The following is an 18044-nucleotide window of genomic DNA, read 5'->3' on the forward strand; positions in this document are numbered from 1 at the left end:
CGGATGTCATTAGTTGAGTACAGTGAGCCCCCTGACCCCATCTGGCTGGTGTCCTTAAAAACAGGGAGATGTGGATACAGACAGGTGTACAGGGTCATTGCCACATGAAGAAGGGAGAGACTGGGGTGATGCAGTAGAAAGTTCGGCTTGCCAGAGACTGCCAGCAGCCACCAGAAGCTAGAAGCGGGGCCTGGAACAGCTTCTCCCTCCCAGCCCTCAGGAGGAACCCTGCTGAGACCTGAGCTCAACTTTTTGCCTCCAGCGCTGTGAGGCCATAAATCTCCGGTGTTGAAGCCACTCCGTCTGTCCGTGGCAGCCCTAAGACAGAATACAGCGAATACAGCAACCTATGCCATCCTTGCCCATAAAAGGACCCTAGGTGCACCTTCACCCGTCCCACAGTAAGTAAGAGGAGGTGCCTACTGCAGCGTATGTAATTCTGTGTAAAACTATTTCTGCATCGTGGCTGAAAACAGGCAGGCAAGTGTGTGAAATTTCATCTAGAGTCCCCAGGCATCAGGGACTGTATTTGATTTTGAAACAAAAACCAACTTTACTTTAATACTCAAGTTCTTTCTGGGAGTTCCCGTTGTGTCGCAGCAGAAATGAAGCTGACGAGCATCCATGAGGACACAGGTTCGATCCCTGGCCTTGCTCGGTGGGTGAAGGATCCGGAGTTGCCGTGAGCTGTGGTGTAGGTCACAGATGCGGCTCGGATCCCCCGTTGCTGTGTCTCTGGCGTAGGCCAGCCGCTACAGCTGATTCAACCCCAAGCCTGGGAACCTCCATATGCCACAGTTGCAGCCCTAGAAAGAAAAAAAAAAAAAAGAAAGAAAAAAATCAAGTCCTTCCTCTTCCCTTTACTCTTAGAAACAATCGACTGTATTGAATTTTCCCCATGACTCATGGGCAGTAAATCAGAGGTCCTGCTGCACCCCTAACCCAGCAGAGGGTCCGAGACCCCGGGCACGAAACCACATCGACATGACCACAAGCTCCCCCGCTTTAAAGTGGCAACAGGCTTCTCTGAAATCCGGAAGCTGGCTGTAAGCGGTGTCCCCGTCTTCAAATATGCTCACACATTTAATTCTGCAAAAACCGTTCATTTCTTTGTTTAATCCAGCTGTTCACGTCTTTGCTTATTAACCTGTGCGTCTGGGGTTGAGAGTGAATGGTCGTGGCCGTGAAGGGAGGCCTGGCTGCTCGGGGGAATTCCACACACTGTTTCCAGCTCAGGATCAGCCCCACGAAGAAGTGAAAGCGAAGCAGCACTTCTTCTGATACGTGGAAAACCCCCGACTCCAAACTGCACATGTAAAAAAATTATGAAGAGTTATACTATCAAACCTCCTACACCACCAGTGTGAGCCAGCAGAATCACCCATCTTAAAACAAACCAAACAAACCCATGATGCTTCTGCAGGGCCCGGCACTCGCTGTCTTTGAAGTTAACAGGGGCCAGCATTCGGGAAGCACTGATGATCAGACAGGGACAGTTCTAAGCCTGTGCTGTGGAATGAACTATTTAATTCTCACAATGACCCCCCTGCGGTGGGCACCTTTATCATTCCCACGGTGCAGGTGGGAATGAAGCAGATGGGTTAAGAAAAGGCCCAAAGTCACAGGGGGACTCCGTGGTAGAGCTGGGATCCACAACCAGGCAGTTAGGCTCCAGCACACCCACCCCCTTAAGAGACAGCCAAGCCAGACACACAGACAAACAAGACAAAAGGGAAGAGAGTGAGTGGGGACAGTTAGGGAGGGTGGGTTGAGGATGGAGGCAGAAGAAGAGGACAGGGGCATCCGAGACACTGGGCTGGCACTTCACACGTGCTTGCCCCATTTAACTGCGACTACGCCCCTGAGGTGAGCATTACTCTCCTACTTGACAGAGGAGGCTCTGAGGCTTGGAAAAAAGTAACCTACACGAGGGCACAGTACGACGTGATGCCCCCAAACTCAGGTTTGCTGGTTGCAAAAACCAGTGAAGGCTTTTCAGCCCATTTTCTCCAGTTATGGCTTCAAGCTGTAACCTTGGCATTATGGATGGTACAATCTGCTTTTAAAAGTCAATCAAGCATTGGAGAGCAGTGGGGCTGGAGTCAGGAACAGGGGCACTGCTCCGTTGCAGCTGCACGCTTGTCCCGGACAGTGCAGGTGCTTAATGCGCCGGCCTGGGAGTCAGGAAGCTCAGGGTCTAGTCCCACATCTGGCACTAACTGCAACTGGTTTAGCCAGGCCCCCTAATCTCTCTGGGTCTCTACCCTCCTTAAACTGGCTATAAGGATGCCTGACCTGTGTGCCGCACAAGGTGCGAGGAAAAGGTGTTACCAATAAAGGTGAATTGGCTGGGGTCAGGTGCTCAACAGCTGATCATCGCCAGAATGAACAAAACCAGGTCAGCCCAGCAGCTAGCATGGTCCAGCAGGTCCACACATGCCCGCTGGGGAAGGCAACGCCAGCAGAGAGGCCTGGTGCGAACCTCACTCTCTCCCTTAGGAAATGTGGGCTCAGGGCATCCAAGATCTGGCTGGGCCTACGACCCCAGAGCTGCCCCCAAGACAGGCTTGCCAATCTAAATAAGTATCAGCCAGAGGAGGCTGGGACGGGAAGGGACGTCCCAAAAGAGCAAACAGTCTCGCCTCCCTCCAGGTCCCTGCAGACGCTGCAGGCTGGCTGGCATTCAGCTGTGAGCAGGGCAGGGTGCCATCTAGGATGGCATCCAGCACAGGGTTTCGACCCCGTGTCACAGACTCAGGAAAGCTAGCAGTGCAGCACGCACCACGCCTGCAGGGGCTGGATTCAGGAGAGACAAGCCCTCCAGGTGGAGACTGGAGGGCTGAGCTGAAAAGGACCTTCCCTCCGGGTGGTCTGAACAGACAGGAGCCCACCCAAGGCTCTCACCAACCCCCACCCCATTAGTTCCGGCCCCAGGAAGAGGGAGGGATCAGATCTGCATAACACTGAATCACCCAGCACCTCGGCACCGTGACCCCTCCCGGAGAGAGTGGAGAAGCTCGTCTGGCAAGTGCCCACACAAACAGGGCAATTCGGAAGAGCAGCAAACAAAACCTGTCTGGCCCAGATTTCCATTTTGCATAAGAGTGCACGCCACAAAAACAACGTCCAAGAACTCCTGTTGATCGATACCAAGTGCTAACACCAAGGTTTGGGCCAGCAGAGCCTCAGAAAGGTCCCTTCCAAGGAACTTCAGTTAAGATGACTTTGTGGAAGTTGCTCTCAAGGGTCTTTCGACTCCGATCTGCCATTGGGAGGACCAGATACTTCAGCGAACGCATCTTGGTGAACTTTGTTTCAAAAGGAAGTTAAGCTGAAGGGTTTGAACGTACAAACAAACCAAAGGGAACTTGTCAGTCACTAGGTGACTGTCAGGGTACCTGTTTTCTTTACACTAACAAAGTACGGAGGGAGAGGGGATGGCTAGGAGTCGGGGATGGTTAGATAAGGGCAGGCCTGTGTGCCGGCTGGCCTCGGAGTGGACACTGACCACGGCCCTTTAATCCAGGGAAGCATCAAAACCGAACCCTAAAGGGTTAAACTCGGGACGGGGCCACCACATGCGGTTCTTAAGAGAATCCTGCATCCTCCCGTAGGCCAAGGCCTCCTTTGGTACCAGAAAAAGACATCTCAGCACGATGACAGAGGGCAAGAAAATTTCCAGCATCCCGTCGCCCCTCCCTACCCGCAGACTCCCCTCGACAGCCCGCAAGCACTGGAAAGGTGTCCTCTACAACCCAACGGATGATTTCACCCACTCCGTTCCCCAAAGCTTAGGAGCCACGACTAGCCTTCGCCGGGATTCACAAAAATGAGAGGCAAAAAGTCTTCCGCGCAACTACAAGCCCCTGGGGGCGGAGGGTGGAAGAGCGCGGGTGTGCCCCCCCCGCACCCAGGTCCTTCGCCACCCTCCGGGGCTCGCAGCCAGCTCGCCCAGCACCCCGCTCGCGTCCCGCTCTCCTGTTACCTCGCTCGCGTGGCCGCCGGCGTCCGACACTTGAGCCGTCGGTTCCGCGGGTGTCTTCTCCTCCTCCCCGGCGGCCAAAGGGCTACTCGGAGCCGCTCGGGGGTCCCCGCCGCCACCGGGCGCAGCCTGGCTAACACCATCCACGCTGGCGCCCACTCCTCCGGCCGACGAGGCTGCGGCGGCGCCGAGAAGCGCGTGGGCTCCGTCCCCGTCCCCAGCCGCCACGCTGTGCACCAGCCACGCATCCACTCGGGTGCGCGGGATGAAAGGCACCCCCAGCGCACGGATCTCCCGAAGCAGCTGGCCCTCCGGCGGCGCCGCGGGGTCCCGCTCCCGGCCCTTGGGGTGCAGGGGCTCGGCTCGCCCCCATCCTCCCAAGGCCGGGAAGGGGCTGAGCGCGTAGGCGGGGCTCGTTGAGCCGCCGGGGAGCAGCAGTTCATCTCCGAGCAGGGTGCGCGGCGGGAGCAGCAGGTAGAGGTCCAGGTCCAGATCCACGCGGAGCCCCGCCAAGCTCAGCAGGATGGTGAGATGCAGGAGGCCGCCGCCGTCCGACCACCAGGGCTTCAAGTACTTCATCCCCCGCCGCGTGCCCGAGGACGCCCCTGCCGGCGCCCGCGGGTCTCTGCGTTCCGACCGCCGCTCCGGCACGTGCGGCCCCCGCGCGCCGCCGGCACCTGCCGGGAAGAGGCGGACCAGCGAAACAATGGACCTGGGCGCGCAGCGGCCGTCGCGGGACCCCAGAGCCAGGCACAAAGGCGCTCCCACCGCAGCCGGCTCGGTGCCTGCGGCTCGAGAGAGGCGGAGGAGGAGCCACCTGCGCCAAGAGCCCGCCAGCCCGGCCGCCCGGCAGCCCCGCGCGGCAGCCAGGCCCCGCCCCCAGCCGCGGGCGCCGCCGCCGGGGACACGCCCACGGCCGCCCTGGGCCGGCGCCCGTGGGAGGGGCCGCGCGGGGCGGGGCTCCCCGGCTCAAAGGCTCTTTATTGGGGGAGACGCAAAGCTTTCTGGGAGCAGAAGTAGTTCTGGGCGCGAAGGGGTCTCCGTCCCCGTGGCCTTGAGCTGGGCGGTCGTGGCTGAGTGCGCGGGGTAGGAGTTGAGAGTCGGGAGTAAAGGCGGGTGGGCGGGGAGGGCCAGGAAGTGTAGACTGGAAGAAAAATCGAGGCACTGGGCGGCATGCACAGGGCTTCCACCCACGTGAGAACACTGGGCTGGCACCGTGGGTTCACGGTGGGTTTAGATCCCAATGCCACTGTCTGCTATCGTGTGACCTTGAATAAGTTAATTCTGTTTCCTAGTTCTCCTAACTGTAAAATGGGGATAACAGCACCTGTCCAAGAGGGACGTGAGGTCAGAGGAAATATATGCAAAGCCCCGAGTTTGACATTTAGGTTGCACGGCTTCCATAAAGATCAAAGAGCACTGCTCCTTTTGCCCTCCTGCCTCCCTCCATCTCCAGGCCCTGTGCTCCAACCTCAGAGATTCCTCCCTTTGTCCTGGTCTTGCCCTGCATGAGGCTAGGCCTTCCCTTCAGGTCTCCTTTGCTCATTAGGGGTTAAGAGCACTCTGTCTAGATTTACTCTGTGAGTTCAAATCCCCCCTCCACTACTTGATAGCCTGGACATTGGGCACATGGGTCACCCTCTGCCGCACTTCGCTCACTGTGAAATGGGACTAATTGAAGAGCACCTCCTCGGCAGACCTGTTGTGAGTTTCAAATGAGGTGTGAATATACCACCAATCACAGCACTTGGGAGGCAGGAAGCGCTGAGTGTTACCCATTATTTGTAGTACCCATCCCCCAAGTCTTAACCCAAAGATACATCCTCTGAATTTTCACCGTTGGTAATTCTCATCCCCCATTCGTTCTCCCACAGTGATTTCTCCATATGCCAACTTTGCAGCCCCTGGCGCATTTCACTTTGCAGTGTAGTTGAGACTGACCTGATTTGCCCATCATAAATTCCCAAGGGCAAAAAAACCCTGCCGGCGTGGTACCCAGCACTGGGCCTGGCCAGTCTAGGTTTTACTAACTCTCTCACGCCTTCTTTGGGGTGGGGGGAAGGGGAAGGAAGAGCATGCCCAACTGAGGTTTGGCAGTTTCCGAAGTTGAACAAGACTTGTTTTCAAAGGCCCCTTCCTCCACCTGGCTCTCTCCTCTCTCTTGGGCCTAGTGTAATACCTTCACATGAGATGTCAGTTTGCCCAGTGAGAGCCAGGCGAGCAGAAGCAGACCTCTTAAAAACCTACTTCTGCTTTAAGCCTTGGAGGGTGGCTTACCGGTGGTGAAGAGGCTGGAAGAGAGATGCTCACCAGCTTAGTGAGATTTGGGACAGTAGCCTTGTTCACAGCTCTGAGATCCTGGACTCACATTCAGGTTCTGAGATTCAGGTTCTGGGCTCAGTTAATGTCTGTGGAATTCAGACATGTGCCGCGGTTTTTACTGAGGACCTGCTGCGAAGGGTGTGAGATGGAGTCCTTTTGCTCAGTATGTTCATGGTTTCATTAGGGAGGGAAAGAATGTTCTCAAATGCCTAAAGGTTCTGGATATTTTGTAAATGACTAGAAAGGAAATGCTATAACCAGGTGAGAACAGAGACGGTACTTTATTCGAGGTAGTATCTTCCAGAATCTTGCACACAGTTGTGTCCAAAACTTTTTTTTTTTTTTTTGGCTGCACCCACAGCACATGGAAGTTCCTGGGGCCAGAGATCGAACCCCAGCCACCACAGAGACAACACCATAACCTTAGCCCACTGGGCCACAGTGAGTACTCCTCTAAACATGCTTTGTATTCAGTTGAATCAAGGAGTTTACACTGAGGGATCTGAATAGCCTAGGAGCAGGAAGCACCTTCAGACTTCCTCTCTAACATGGTTGGGAAAGGGGCTGACCCCTCACCTTTTAGGATGTGAACTAATAATCAAGGCACCTGTCAGAATACTTACTTTCAGATGGACGGCTTACAGACTGGTGAGAAGGAGGGCACAGAAAGGACCCTGAGGTCAAATATTAAACAGGAGACTCATAACCCTACACACCTTTGGCTTTCACCATAGCAAAAGGTCCTGGAGTTCTCCTGTGGCCCAGCAGGTAAGGATCCAGCGTTGCCACTGCATTGGCTTAGGTCATTGCTGTGGTGCAGGTTTGATCCCTGGCCCAGGAACTTCCACATGCCAAGGATGCAGCCAAAAAATATCCCCGCCATCCCCCAAAAGTTCCCATTTTTAGGAATGCACAGAGTGGAGTGGGGTCAGAATGAAACAGGGGTGGAGGGTTGTTTATTTTTTCTAGAAGGCCTCCATCCAGGAATAACGAAGTGAAAAGTACGAACAGTTGTCTTGCAAAAGCCTTGAAAAGCAATCTGCGTTTATTAAAATTTTCAAATCAGTGCTACTCAAAGGATGGTCCCAAACTGGGATCAGTCTACAAACTATTTGTTTCTGGCCCAGATGAGGTGACAGAATGGAGGGTACTTAGACATTTTTATACTAATTTGACATTGTTGCAACAACCAACCCATGATCAGTGGGTTTGCATTTGTATATTTTTGTTACTTAATTTTTCTGGAAATGAGTTTTTATTTGTTGTGTAAAAGTACTGACCCATAAGAGACTGGGGGTGGGGTGGGGCAGGCCCTTCGCCAGATTAGTTTGAGAAGCACTGCCTTCAGTGCACTCTTGTGAGGTAGACAGGTTCTAAGACGACTTCTAGTCCTCCCCTGTCCTGAGTGTGGACTGAACCTAGCGACGCGCTTCTGACAAACAGAACGTGGCCAGAGTTATGGGATGTCATTTCCAAGATTAGGTTACAAAGAGACTGAATGTCTTCTGTCCTGCTTATTATCTTAGTCTGTTCCGGCTGCTGTAACAAAATACCACAGAACCAGGGAGCATATGAACAGCAGACATTTATTGCTCACAGTTCTGGAGGCTGGAAGTCCAGGGTCAGGGTGCCAGCATGGTTGGGTTCTGGCGAGAGCCCTCTTCTGGGTTGCAGACTGCTGACTTCTTAGTGTGTCCTCGCACAGTGAAAGGGGCAAGGGAGCTTTCTCAATGGCTTTCCTTCTTCTTCTTCTTCTTCTTTTTTTTTTTTTTTGTCTTTTTAGGGCTGCACCCGAGGCATATGGAAATTCCCAGGCTAGGAGTCGAATCAGAGCTACAGCTGCCAGCCTACACCACAGCCACACCAGATCGGAGCTGCGTCTTCGCCTTACACAGCTCATGGCAATGCCGGATCCTTAACCCACTGAATGAGGCCAGAGTCGAACCCGCATCCTCATGGATACTAGTCAGATTCGCTACCTCTGAGCCACGATAGGGACTCTCGCTCAGTGGCTTTGTTAAGAGCACTTATCCCATTCGGGTGAGGGCTCTGCTCTCAACACCTAGTCATCTTCCAAAGGCCTCATTTCCTAATACTGTCACCCTGGGGGTCAGGTGTCAACACATGAAATTGGGGGGGAACATAAGCTTTCAGACCATAGCACTTCCCTTCTCCCTCCATCGCTGGCTCTCTCCCTCCTGGAGAGGCTGCCCTGTTGTGAGCAGCCCTGTAGAGCAGCTCACGTGGCAAGGCACCAGTGTCTTCAGCCAACCGCCAGTGAGAACCTGAGGCCTGCCACAGCCACTTGGGTGAGCTGAGAGCAGATCCTTCCCTGGTTGATGTTTGAGATGATGGCTTGAGCCCTAGCCCACGCCTTCATCGCAGCCCTGTGAAAAACCCCCACACCAGAGCATGCGTCTAAGTCGCACCTGGATTCTTGACCCAGAAACGACTCTAAGACAATAAATGCTATACAGCCTAGTTAACAACACACCCTGTGTCAGAAGTGGGCATCACACTAGAAGGAGCAAATAAAAATGCAACTGTGGTTGTGCAGTGTGGTTAGTGATAGAGCCCATGAATAATTTATAACTGTGGAGTAATATAGTAGCACATTCTGGGCCTTACATGTAATAATATGGCTTAACCTTATAAGTATAAGAGTATAACTTGGCATTAACGATATCACTAAAATATAGCCACTGTCTGCTGGTGTAAGTTGAGCACAAATATTTTCTGCCATGGCAATTTCTTGTATCCATCCAATATTAGCAAGAAAGAAAACAGGTCAGAACCATGGCATCCTTCTTCTAGAAAAGTTCGGCTAAATGGGCCATAGGAAACTTAAATTTGTGGTAGAAATGCCAGGGCCACACACACACACACGCACACACACACACACAAATTCTAAGATGGGTATAGCCTCTTTAAAAACCCAAAACCTAAATTAAGATATAAGTCATATTATCCAGGAGGAAGAAGTAAGCATAGCTAGTTTCAAAACAGGCATACTCACCAGCATTTAAATGACTCTGCAACTGTTGGGACATTTTGCCAAAGGCTTCTGCAAAATGTTTATGAATGGCCTAATCTGCTATCTGGTACCTACAAGTCTTGGTAATGATGAGTCAACTGATACTTCACGAGGAGGAAGAGTTTATCTTTGTTCTCTTGTTTGTCTATGATCTTCTGAAAGCTGCTTTGGACGCTGGGATGAAGAGACCACTGTGAGTGTGCGCTCACGTAGCCTCATTAGAGAAGCTGGGATGTACCGATCCCCACTCTGGGCTGGGACCACTCCACGCACCACCTCATTTCGCCCTCACGGCAGTTCTGTGAAGTAGGAATTCCCTCCGGTTGCTTTGTTTGGTTTGGTTTTGGCCGCTCCCGGGGCACATGGAAGTTCCCAGGTCAGGGGTCGAATCTGAGCTGCAGCTGTGGCAACGCCGCATCCTTGACCCGCTGCACAGCAGCAGGAACTCCTACCTCCAGTTTGTGTTGTCTACATAAGGACGTGAGGTTCAGGGTCGTGATACCCTGTGTCCTTGGATATTCCCTTGGGAAATGGTGGCATCAGGATTCAAACGCACGATCTCGCCACTTTCCACGGCAGTCCACCCCTCTCTGTGCTGTTCTGCTGGTTTATTCATTACTCACCCTCCTCCCACGGCAAGGAATGCCCTCCCTCAATCACTGCGTTCTTCCCACGGCTTTTCGAAGTGTAAAATCTGCTCACATCTTATCCTTGCTGCACAGTTTCGGGGGCAATGAAGGACTGGTTTTGTTCCACCATACGCTGCTCCTCCTTCTTGATCTTTCCCACAAAAATAAATAGCCCTGTACTGAGAGCACCCTGTGGTTTGGCTCTTCAGTGATTCCTGCACAGCCTCCTCCTGATCCATGTCAGCCTCAATTACCACCCGCCACAGAGGCGGCACCCATTTGGTGACATTCACTGGGATACAAAGACGTGCAAGACAGGAGCTGACAGTCTTGGTAGGGAAGGCAGATGTGTAGGGGGTGACATACAGGCCACGGGTCTGCTCTTCATGTGAGAAGGATGTTTAAGGTCAGTCCCAGGAGACTCACAAGCTAAGTAGCTTCACTGTGCCCCCAACCTAGTCCCTTTAGTGTGAACTGGAATTCTTACATTCAGGTCGAGCTTCCACAGTTTGCTGTGTGTCCATAATGGGATTACAGGGACAGAAAGGGAAGGAGAAAGAGAGGTCTAGGGGGCGTTGGAGTGAGGCCAGTCGGCGGGGAAGGAGATGTTTACAACATGTTTGCAGTAGAGACGTTTGGAAGCAAATTGCCTTTGCCCACCTTCCTGCTGTCACATCCAGGGTGCTGGACCCCTGAACGATTCTGGGTCTGTCCTGTTTAACCAGCCACACAGCCCTAGTCAGGGTAGCTAACCCCTATAACAAACAACCCCCGGCTCTCAGTGGCTTAACCCAGTAAGAGTCCACTTTCTTATTTCATGGTCCAGAAAGGGGTTTGGGATCAGGGAGTCGGCTCTTGGGGGTCATTGAGGTCATTTCTTATTGTGGCTCTGTTCTCCTCTGGGTCCCCAGTGTCCTCTCCATTCAGCGGGCACATGGAGAAAGAGAGTGAAGATCAAGCACCACGGGATTTTATGGGTCAAGCCTGGAAGTGGCCTCTGTGACTCCCGCTCACATGCTTTTGGCCAGAACGTGGCCACGTGGCCCCATCACCTGCAAAGGAGGCTGGTAGGCTGAATGGTCTTCTCAGGGCCCGGGGGAGAGAGTGGCTATCTCTCTTTGGCACATCTTGTGAGCCACTGTCCCTTGGTCTTATGTTGCATTCTATTCATTCAGAAACATTTATTCAGCACTACTGGGCATCTAGAACATTTTGTCTAAAAATAGTATTTTAACCACTGACACTGAATGAACACCCAGAGGCAAACCTAGAATGGCTTGTCCAAGGTGGAGCAGCGTTTAAGAAACGTTCCAGAGGCAAACCTAGAATGGCTTGTCCAAGGTGGAGCAGCGTTTAAGAAACGTTCCCCGGTGAGAATGGTCAATGCTGGAGAGAGCTTGGAATTCCTGGGGCTAATCCTAGCTTGGCCTAAGCGAGTCATTTTGGGAAGGGCACCCACATCTCTGGACCTTGGGTCTCCCACCTGCGCAATCACACTTGACCTGGTCGGGTTCCTAAGTTCCCTTTTCAATTTGCGTGTCTTTGAAAGTCTTGGCGACCAAATGAGGAGTTATGGTAGATTACTACCCAACTCGTGTTCTCACTTAACTATGAGGCTTTCTGTCCTAAAAGTGCCACCACACAGCTTTAGAAAAGAAAGCAGGAGTTCCTGTTGTGGCTCAGTGGAAATGAAATCTGACTAGTATCCATGAGGATGTGAATTCGATCCCTGGCCTCGCTCAGTGGGTTAAGGATCTGGTGTTGCCGTGAGCTGTGGTGTAGGTCACAGACGTGGCTTGGATCTGGTGTGGCTGTGGTGGAGGCTGGTGGCTACAGCTCTGATTCGACCCCTAGCCTGGGAACCTCCATATGCCAAGGGTGCGGCCCTAGAAAGGGGGAAAAAAAAAGGCGAAAGATAATAGACTCTCCTCTCTTCCTCCCTCCCTCTTTTTTCCTTCCTTCCTCCCTCCTTCCCTCTCTTTCTTTCTCTCTTCCTTCCTTTGCCATAATGTGCAGCAGCTTGATATGGGATCTCAGTTCCTAGACCAGGGATTAAACCCAGGCCCCAGCACTGAAAACGCCAAATCCTAACCCCTAGACCACCAGGGAACTCCCAGTACACTCTACTCTTACTCATCTCCAGCTGGAAGAAGAATCTGAAAGGCCTGTCTCTCAGACAACTGTGCATCTTTGTGATGCATCTTTCTTACCTTTTGGGTTAGTACATGCCCCGCACGATGACATTTTGACAGTCTAACACTCGTGTGACCTTCACTCTCCATCTTCACATGATTTGATGACTGGGAAGCAGCACGTAAGTTGGGTTGTACAGAAAGTCACTGATCATCCTCAGTAGAAAACCAGGCACCCATCACTGAGAATTAATACAAGTGCAGCCTGCAGAGGATGGATTTATGGCTCCTTTGCTCTAAGAAGCTTGTCTTGAGGCCAATGACCCTGATCATTATTTAATAAGGTTGATAGCTTTTTAAATTATCCGAGGTTTAGTGTAGCACGTGAATTCTCTCATTTGCTTAATCATCTCCCTCAAGCATATTTGTATTTTTGATAGCAGCTATAACGTTCTTTACTAATTCACATCGTTAACCCATTCCTGCCTGTTTCTTTGTCCTTGCTGGTTTCCCTCATTCCTAGTTCTGTCTTCCTGCATTCTGGAATCTCTATCTGATCTTAACTCAGCAGCAGCTTCCTGATCATCAAACCACAAGAACAGAAGGCAGGGCTTCCTGGGCATCTAGATCCATTTCTGAGCGCCCGCCAACCCCTGCCTGCCTTCACCCACCTCTTAAAAAGGTAAATTCGGAGTTCCTGTTGTGGCTCAGGGGTGACAACCTGACCAGTATCCACGAGGATGCGGGTTCAATCCCTAGCCTCGCTCAGTGGGTTAAGGATCAGGTGTTGCCACGAGGTGTGGTGTAGGTTGCAGATGAGGGTTGGATCTGGTGTTGCTGTGGCTGTGGCTGCTGGTCTATAGCTCCAGTTCTGTGGTGTAGACCGAAAGCTCCCAGTCGACCCCTAGCCTGGGCACCTTCATAGACCTAAAAAGACCAAAAAAAAAAAAAAAAAAAAAAAGTTTCATAGGGTAAGTTGACTTTATTTTGGAGTGCATTTTCCTGCAGTTGTCTCCTCTTCCCCATTCTATCTTATTTCTGTATGAAAGTGCTCTGTGATCACAGTGTGTCATTTACTACTCTGTGACTTTCGCATGTGACAATTAACCATGAATATTACTCTCCCTGATGTGGACCTTTTTAAATTCAGTGGCAAGTGCACGTTCCCAGTTCAGTGGAACTGCATCTCTTCAAACCTTCAGGATTGCCAAGATGAGTTAGGAAGGAACAGGACCTGAATCTGTTTCCTACAAAAGTGTCAATATTTGCTAAAATAAGAGCTGGGAGTACCCTCAGTGGCATACCATCTGTCCTAGGCTTTGGGAGCCTGCAGGATAATCATTTCACAGCCAAGAGATGGTTTTGTGGCATAACTGACCCTGACATTCAGCAAGGTGGCTTTCAGGGCTGACATTGGCTGATGAGAGACGTTGTTGCTGTGTGAAAACGGGAAGTATAGGAATGTGGTTCACTTTTGGAACTATAAATTACGGCTTGTTTACCAAAATATTTCCCATAGGAATCTTGTAATCAGCAGGGTCACCTCGCTGATTTAAACAAGCAGATCACAAACAGGCTATTGCCTTGTGCAGCTTTTTAGGAAGTGAGCAGCTGGTAAGATGAGACAGTTTCCTTCTCAGAGTCCCATTATTTCAACCAAGCTGTTCCTTGAGCAAATCAGCCCCTTACTTTCCTCTGTGACATACGGAAACTCAGCTCAGTTGCAGTTTTCAGGGGGGAGGCATAAGACACAGCCCAGCTTTTGAAGGATGGTGACTTGGGTTCCGAAGGAAAGTCTTAGCTACCTGGCTTCCTTTGGAGAAAACCCAGATCCCTTGAACAGCAACCTGAAGAGTAATTCCAGAGGTCATCTTGGGTGGGAGTGAAATTCTTCGAACTACATTCAAAGGCGCTCAGGGCCTGGCCCTCCTCCTCCAGAGGACTGCTCGGTGGGACGTCTGCCACTCAGGATTTCAACCCATCTGTGTGCAGCTGTATCTCCCCTGAGAACGCATTCATCTGGGAACGTCCACCCATCTGTAGAGTCTGAGTCCACGATGTCCTTCCGACCCCAGAACCCTCCAGCTAGCGACATCATTTCTTCTAAGCTTATTTCCAGCAGATGCTGCCACCCCACAGAGGGACCGTCACCTAATCTCGCTCTTCTCAGGAAAACAGCAGCCATCCTAGCCTCAAGAGGGCTTAGGCCCCTTCCTCGAGCTGTCCCTGCTGTAGGCTGGAACGAGGCCAGATCTTCCCACCCCGCTGTGCATCATGGCCCAAGTTAACTACATCCGGTTAATCCAGGAGAGTCTTGGCCACCATGGAAACACATTTTTTTTTTAATTTTTTATTATTTTATTTATTTATTTATTTATTTTGTTTGTTTTTGTCTTTTTGTCTTTTGTTGTTGTTGTTGTTGCTATTTCTTGGGCCGCTCCCGCGGCATATGGAGGTTCCCAGGCTAGGGGTCGAATCGGAGCTGCAGCCACTGGCCTACGCCAGAGCCACAGCAACGCGGGATCCGAGCCGCGTCTGCAACCTACACCACAGCTCACGGCAACGCCGGATCGTTAACCCACTGAGCAAGGGCAGGGACCGAACCCGCAACCTCATGGTTCCTAGTCGGATTCGTTAACCACTGCGCCACGACGGGAACTCCGGAAACACATATTTTCACCCTCAAAGATATATGGGTTTTTTGTTTTTGTTCTTTCTTAGGGCCACACCCGCAACATATGGAAGTTCCCAGGCTAGAGGTTGAATTGGCGCTGCAGCTGCTGGCCTAAACCACAGCCACAACCACGGCCACACCAGATCTGAGCCACATCTGCCACCTATACTGCATCTTGTGGCAACCTGGGTCCTTAACACAGAGTGAATGAGACCAAGGATCGAACCTGCATCCTCACAAATACTGATCGGGTTCTTTGTTTTGGTCTTTTTAGGGCTGAACCTGCAGCATATGGAGGTTCCCAGGCTAGGGGTCAAATCGGAGCCGTAGCTGCTGGCCAGTGCCACATCAACACCAAATTCAAGTGTCTACGACCTACACCACAGCTCTCAGCGACTCCAGATCCTTAACCCACTGAGCGAGGGCAGGGATTGAACCTGTGTCCTCATGGATACTAATCAGATTTGTTTCTGCTGAGCCATAAGGGTAACTCTGTCAGCTGGATCTTGACGCTACCAGGTACCCTGCCGTCTTGGAACAGGGAGGGTCGCAGCGCCCCCTTCCATGCCAGTAGGCCCAGAAATTGTGCCCGTCTCCCTAGGAAAAGGGGGTCACGGCCGCACTCCCGTCCCTCTTCTTGGGCCACCTGAGCTCCTCTCCAGGCCTCCCTCTCCAGTGGTTCCCGTGTGGCTCATCCTGTTCTCTTTAAGACACTCACAGAGTTTCAACTAAACTTAGTATCAGCTTCTAATTTTTTCCCCTGATGACTCAGCTTGTTTTTCCTTTTTATTTTCTGCAAGAGAAAAGGGGAAAATGTCCCTAGGATCATTAAACACAGCCTTCCCTTCTCTTGATAACAGCCTGGTGAAGGTGGGGTGGGGGAGTGCCGGGAAACTGCTAAGCAACTGTACACAGGTCACAGTGTCCAGAAGCTTCCATGTCCCCGGCGACCTGGCCCGTAGGTACCGACACCGGAGACTGTGTATGTGTGTTCCCTGGCCCAGCTTCCCAGGGAGGCAGCTGGACCTTCAGAACCAGCCCCTCACCAGCCAACCCAGCAGAACCTCCAGCTCCCTCCCCCCACCCCCCATGGTGAGTTGGGCTGTGTTTCATCCCAGTGCATAATTAACTAAAAGGAGATCAAGCCTCTGCTTTTCACAGCCCTTTTGCCTCCTCATCCTACCCACTTCCATTTTTGTTTTGGAAGAATCCAGTCCTTTTCACTTTGGACTCCAAAAATATATATTTGGTTTATGTTTAAAAATTATTTTTTAAGAATGTGGGTGTGACTGCATTGCTATCAGCCAGTGTCTCCCTGCGTCTTTTCTCGCCTGTGCCCTTCGCCCTAGGCCTGTCCTCCGCCCTGGGCTGGGGTCTGAAAGCATCCTGGAGCCTGGGCCTCTAGGTCTTCCCGCCCCTCACCTCCGCTTGCGTCCCTCCCTCTTCTCTCAGAGCCACTTGTGGACCAGGTCGGTGGGCCCCTGACTTTGGTTCGGACCTTTCTGTCGTGACGGTCACACAGCAGTTTGGTGTGTCCGGGGTAAACCCCTCTGGCATCTGGGGAGCCTGGCTGGCTTCTGATACACTATTCTGAGGATCCCACAGCAGCCGAGGTCCCTGCATCCTTTGCAAGGCTGCCCCCACTTCATCGTCACCCTTCACCTTAACAAGGAAGTCGGTATTTGGTACTGCCCACTTGAAAAGCAAGAGATGCTAAAACCCAAAAACCCCCAACCAAACAGACAAAAACTTCCCTGCTAAGTTCTTTGTCTGAGCCAGCTTCTGTTTTCCCTACCGCGTCTCCAAAGGTGGCCTGTGCTTCTTTCCTGGGCTTCCCACTCGGGACGAGGAGAAAGGTAGTGAGACACCACTAAGGCCAAACTCATGTCCCCTTTCCTAGACACACGGGCTCAGGTGCATCTAGGTTGTGCCCCCAGTGGTCTGTATGTGCTGGGGGGAGAAGAGATCCCACAGCCGGAAGAAGTTGCTTCAGAGATTGAAAGGACCACTTCAAACGTGCTATCAATAATTCAGCAAGTGAGAGTGAGGAAGCAGCCCCTTTGGGTCATGCCAGGCAGCCAGCTGATCCGGAGCTGGGGAGACTGATGGCCAAAGGAAAGAGGAAGCACACCTGAGCCAACCTGCTCACAAGCTGCAACACTCACACCTGGTACAAAGCCCTGACTTAATTCCCGCACCTGTTCTGACTCAGCGCACACTTGAAGTGTTGAACCAAGATTTGACGGGATGCCAGTGGTGGCAGCAGAAGTAGAAAATTTCTCAGTGACACCACCCAGATGATGCCAGGGAAGGGACACAGAGAGCCTAGTCGACTCTGCCTTCCCTGTGGAGGGGAAGCCATCCTCCTGCTCGCCGGGAAGACAGGCTGATGCCTGGCTTGAAAATAAACTGGCACAGGGAGCTCCCATCATGGCTCAGCAGGTTACCCGACTAGTAACCATGAGGATGCGAGTTGGATCCCTGGCCCGGCTCAGTGGGTAAGGATCTGGCGTTGCTGCAAGCTGCGGTATAGGTTCCGGAGGTGGCTCAGATCTGGTATTGCTATGGCTGTGGTGTAGGCCTGCAGCGGCAGCTCCGATTTGACCCCTAGACTGGGAACTTCCATATGCTCCACATGTCGCCCTAAAAAGCAAAAAAAATTAAAAATTAAAAAACTGGCATGGACCTGACATTTAAAAATTTGCCCACTGTAGATTTTTAAAGTGTAGCAATGGGTTTCTGGTTTCATGATGGCTGTTAAAAAAATATGAGCAGCTCGCATGACTATATTCAATTTCCACTGATTTGAATACTGCTTAAAAAAGAAATTGCCAGATGGAAAATACATCATGCCTTGCATTTCTCCCAGTTTTCAAGTTGGAGTAGTGTTGATCCAAACCTTTCAGAGGTCTTTAGTCTCCATCCAGTGGTTTTAAAGTGCCATGTAATTAGCTGACTTATTTGTGGTCTCCTCTTTGTGACTGTGCCTTGGACAGAATCAAAAGAGCTCTGGCTACAGCCCTTTATATAAATCTTTAAGTTCAGTATCTTATGGGCTTCCAGAATTGAAGAACTTTTGTTTGCAGGATATGGAAGTGTTTAAAATGCGCGTGGGAGAAAAATCTTGAAAAGATTGTAGCCTCATTTATAGAAGAGGTAGCCAACTATGACCTTTCTGGAACATGCACGCATCTGTTTAAAGCAAATTTTTATTAGTGGAATGCATGGCTTGCTTTATAAATAGTAAGACCTAGGCCTTGGCAGCAGTTTT

General features: G+C 51.6%; 1 protein-coding gene across 4 annotated transcripts in view; it reads right to left on the minus strand.

Annotated features, from left to right (window-relative positions):
- NFE2L3 (NFE2 like bZIP transcription factor 3) overlaps positions 1-4867 on the minus strand; it is a 31250-nt gene extending 26383 nt beyond the window's left edge. For 3 of the 4 annotated variants that reach the window (XM_003360190.5, XM_085005670.1, XM_085005671.1), the window contains exon 1: positions 3986-4867. In XM_003360190.5, coding sequence (XP_003360238.3) covers positions 3986-4561 — 576 coding nt within the window. In that variant the 5' untranslated portion in view covers positions 4562-4867. Of the gene's footprint in view, positions 1-703 lie in introns of all 4 variants that reach the window. The other variant, XR_014834103.1, reaches the window with a different exon arrangement.
- Positions 4868-18044: the final 13177 nt, after the last annotated feature.

The sequence above is a fragment of the Sus scrofa genome, chromosome 18, assembly GCF_054392235.1.
Source record: "Sus scrofa isolate SSC_HxYL_T2T_F1_AM1 chromosome 18, Sscrofa_HxYL_maternal_Yorkshire_Landrace_v2.0, whole genome shotgun sequence".
Classification (NCBI taxonomy): Eukaryota; Metazoa; Chordata; class Mammalia; order Artiodactyla; family Suidae; genus Sus; species Sus scrofa.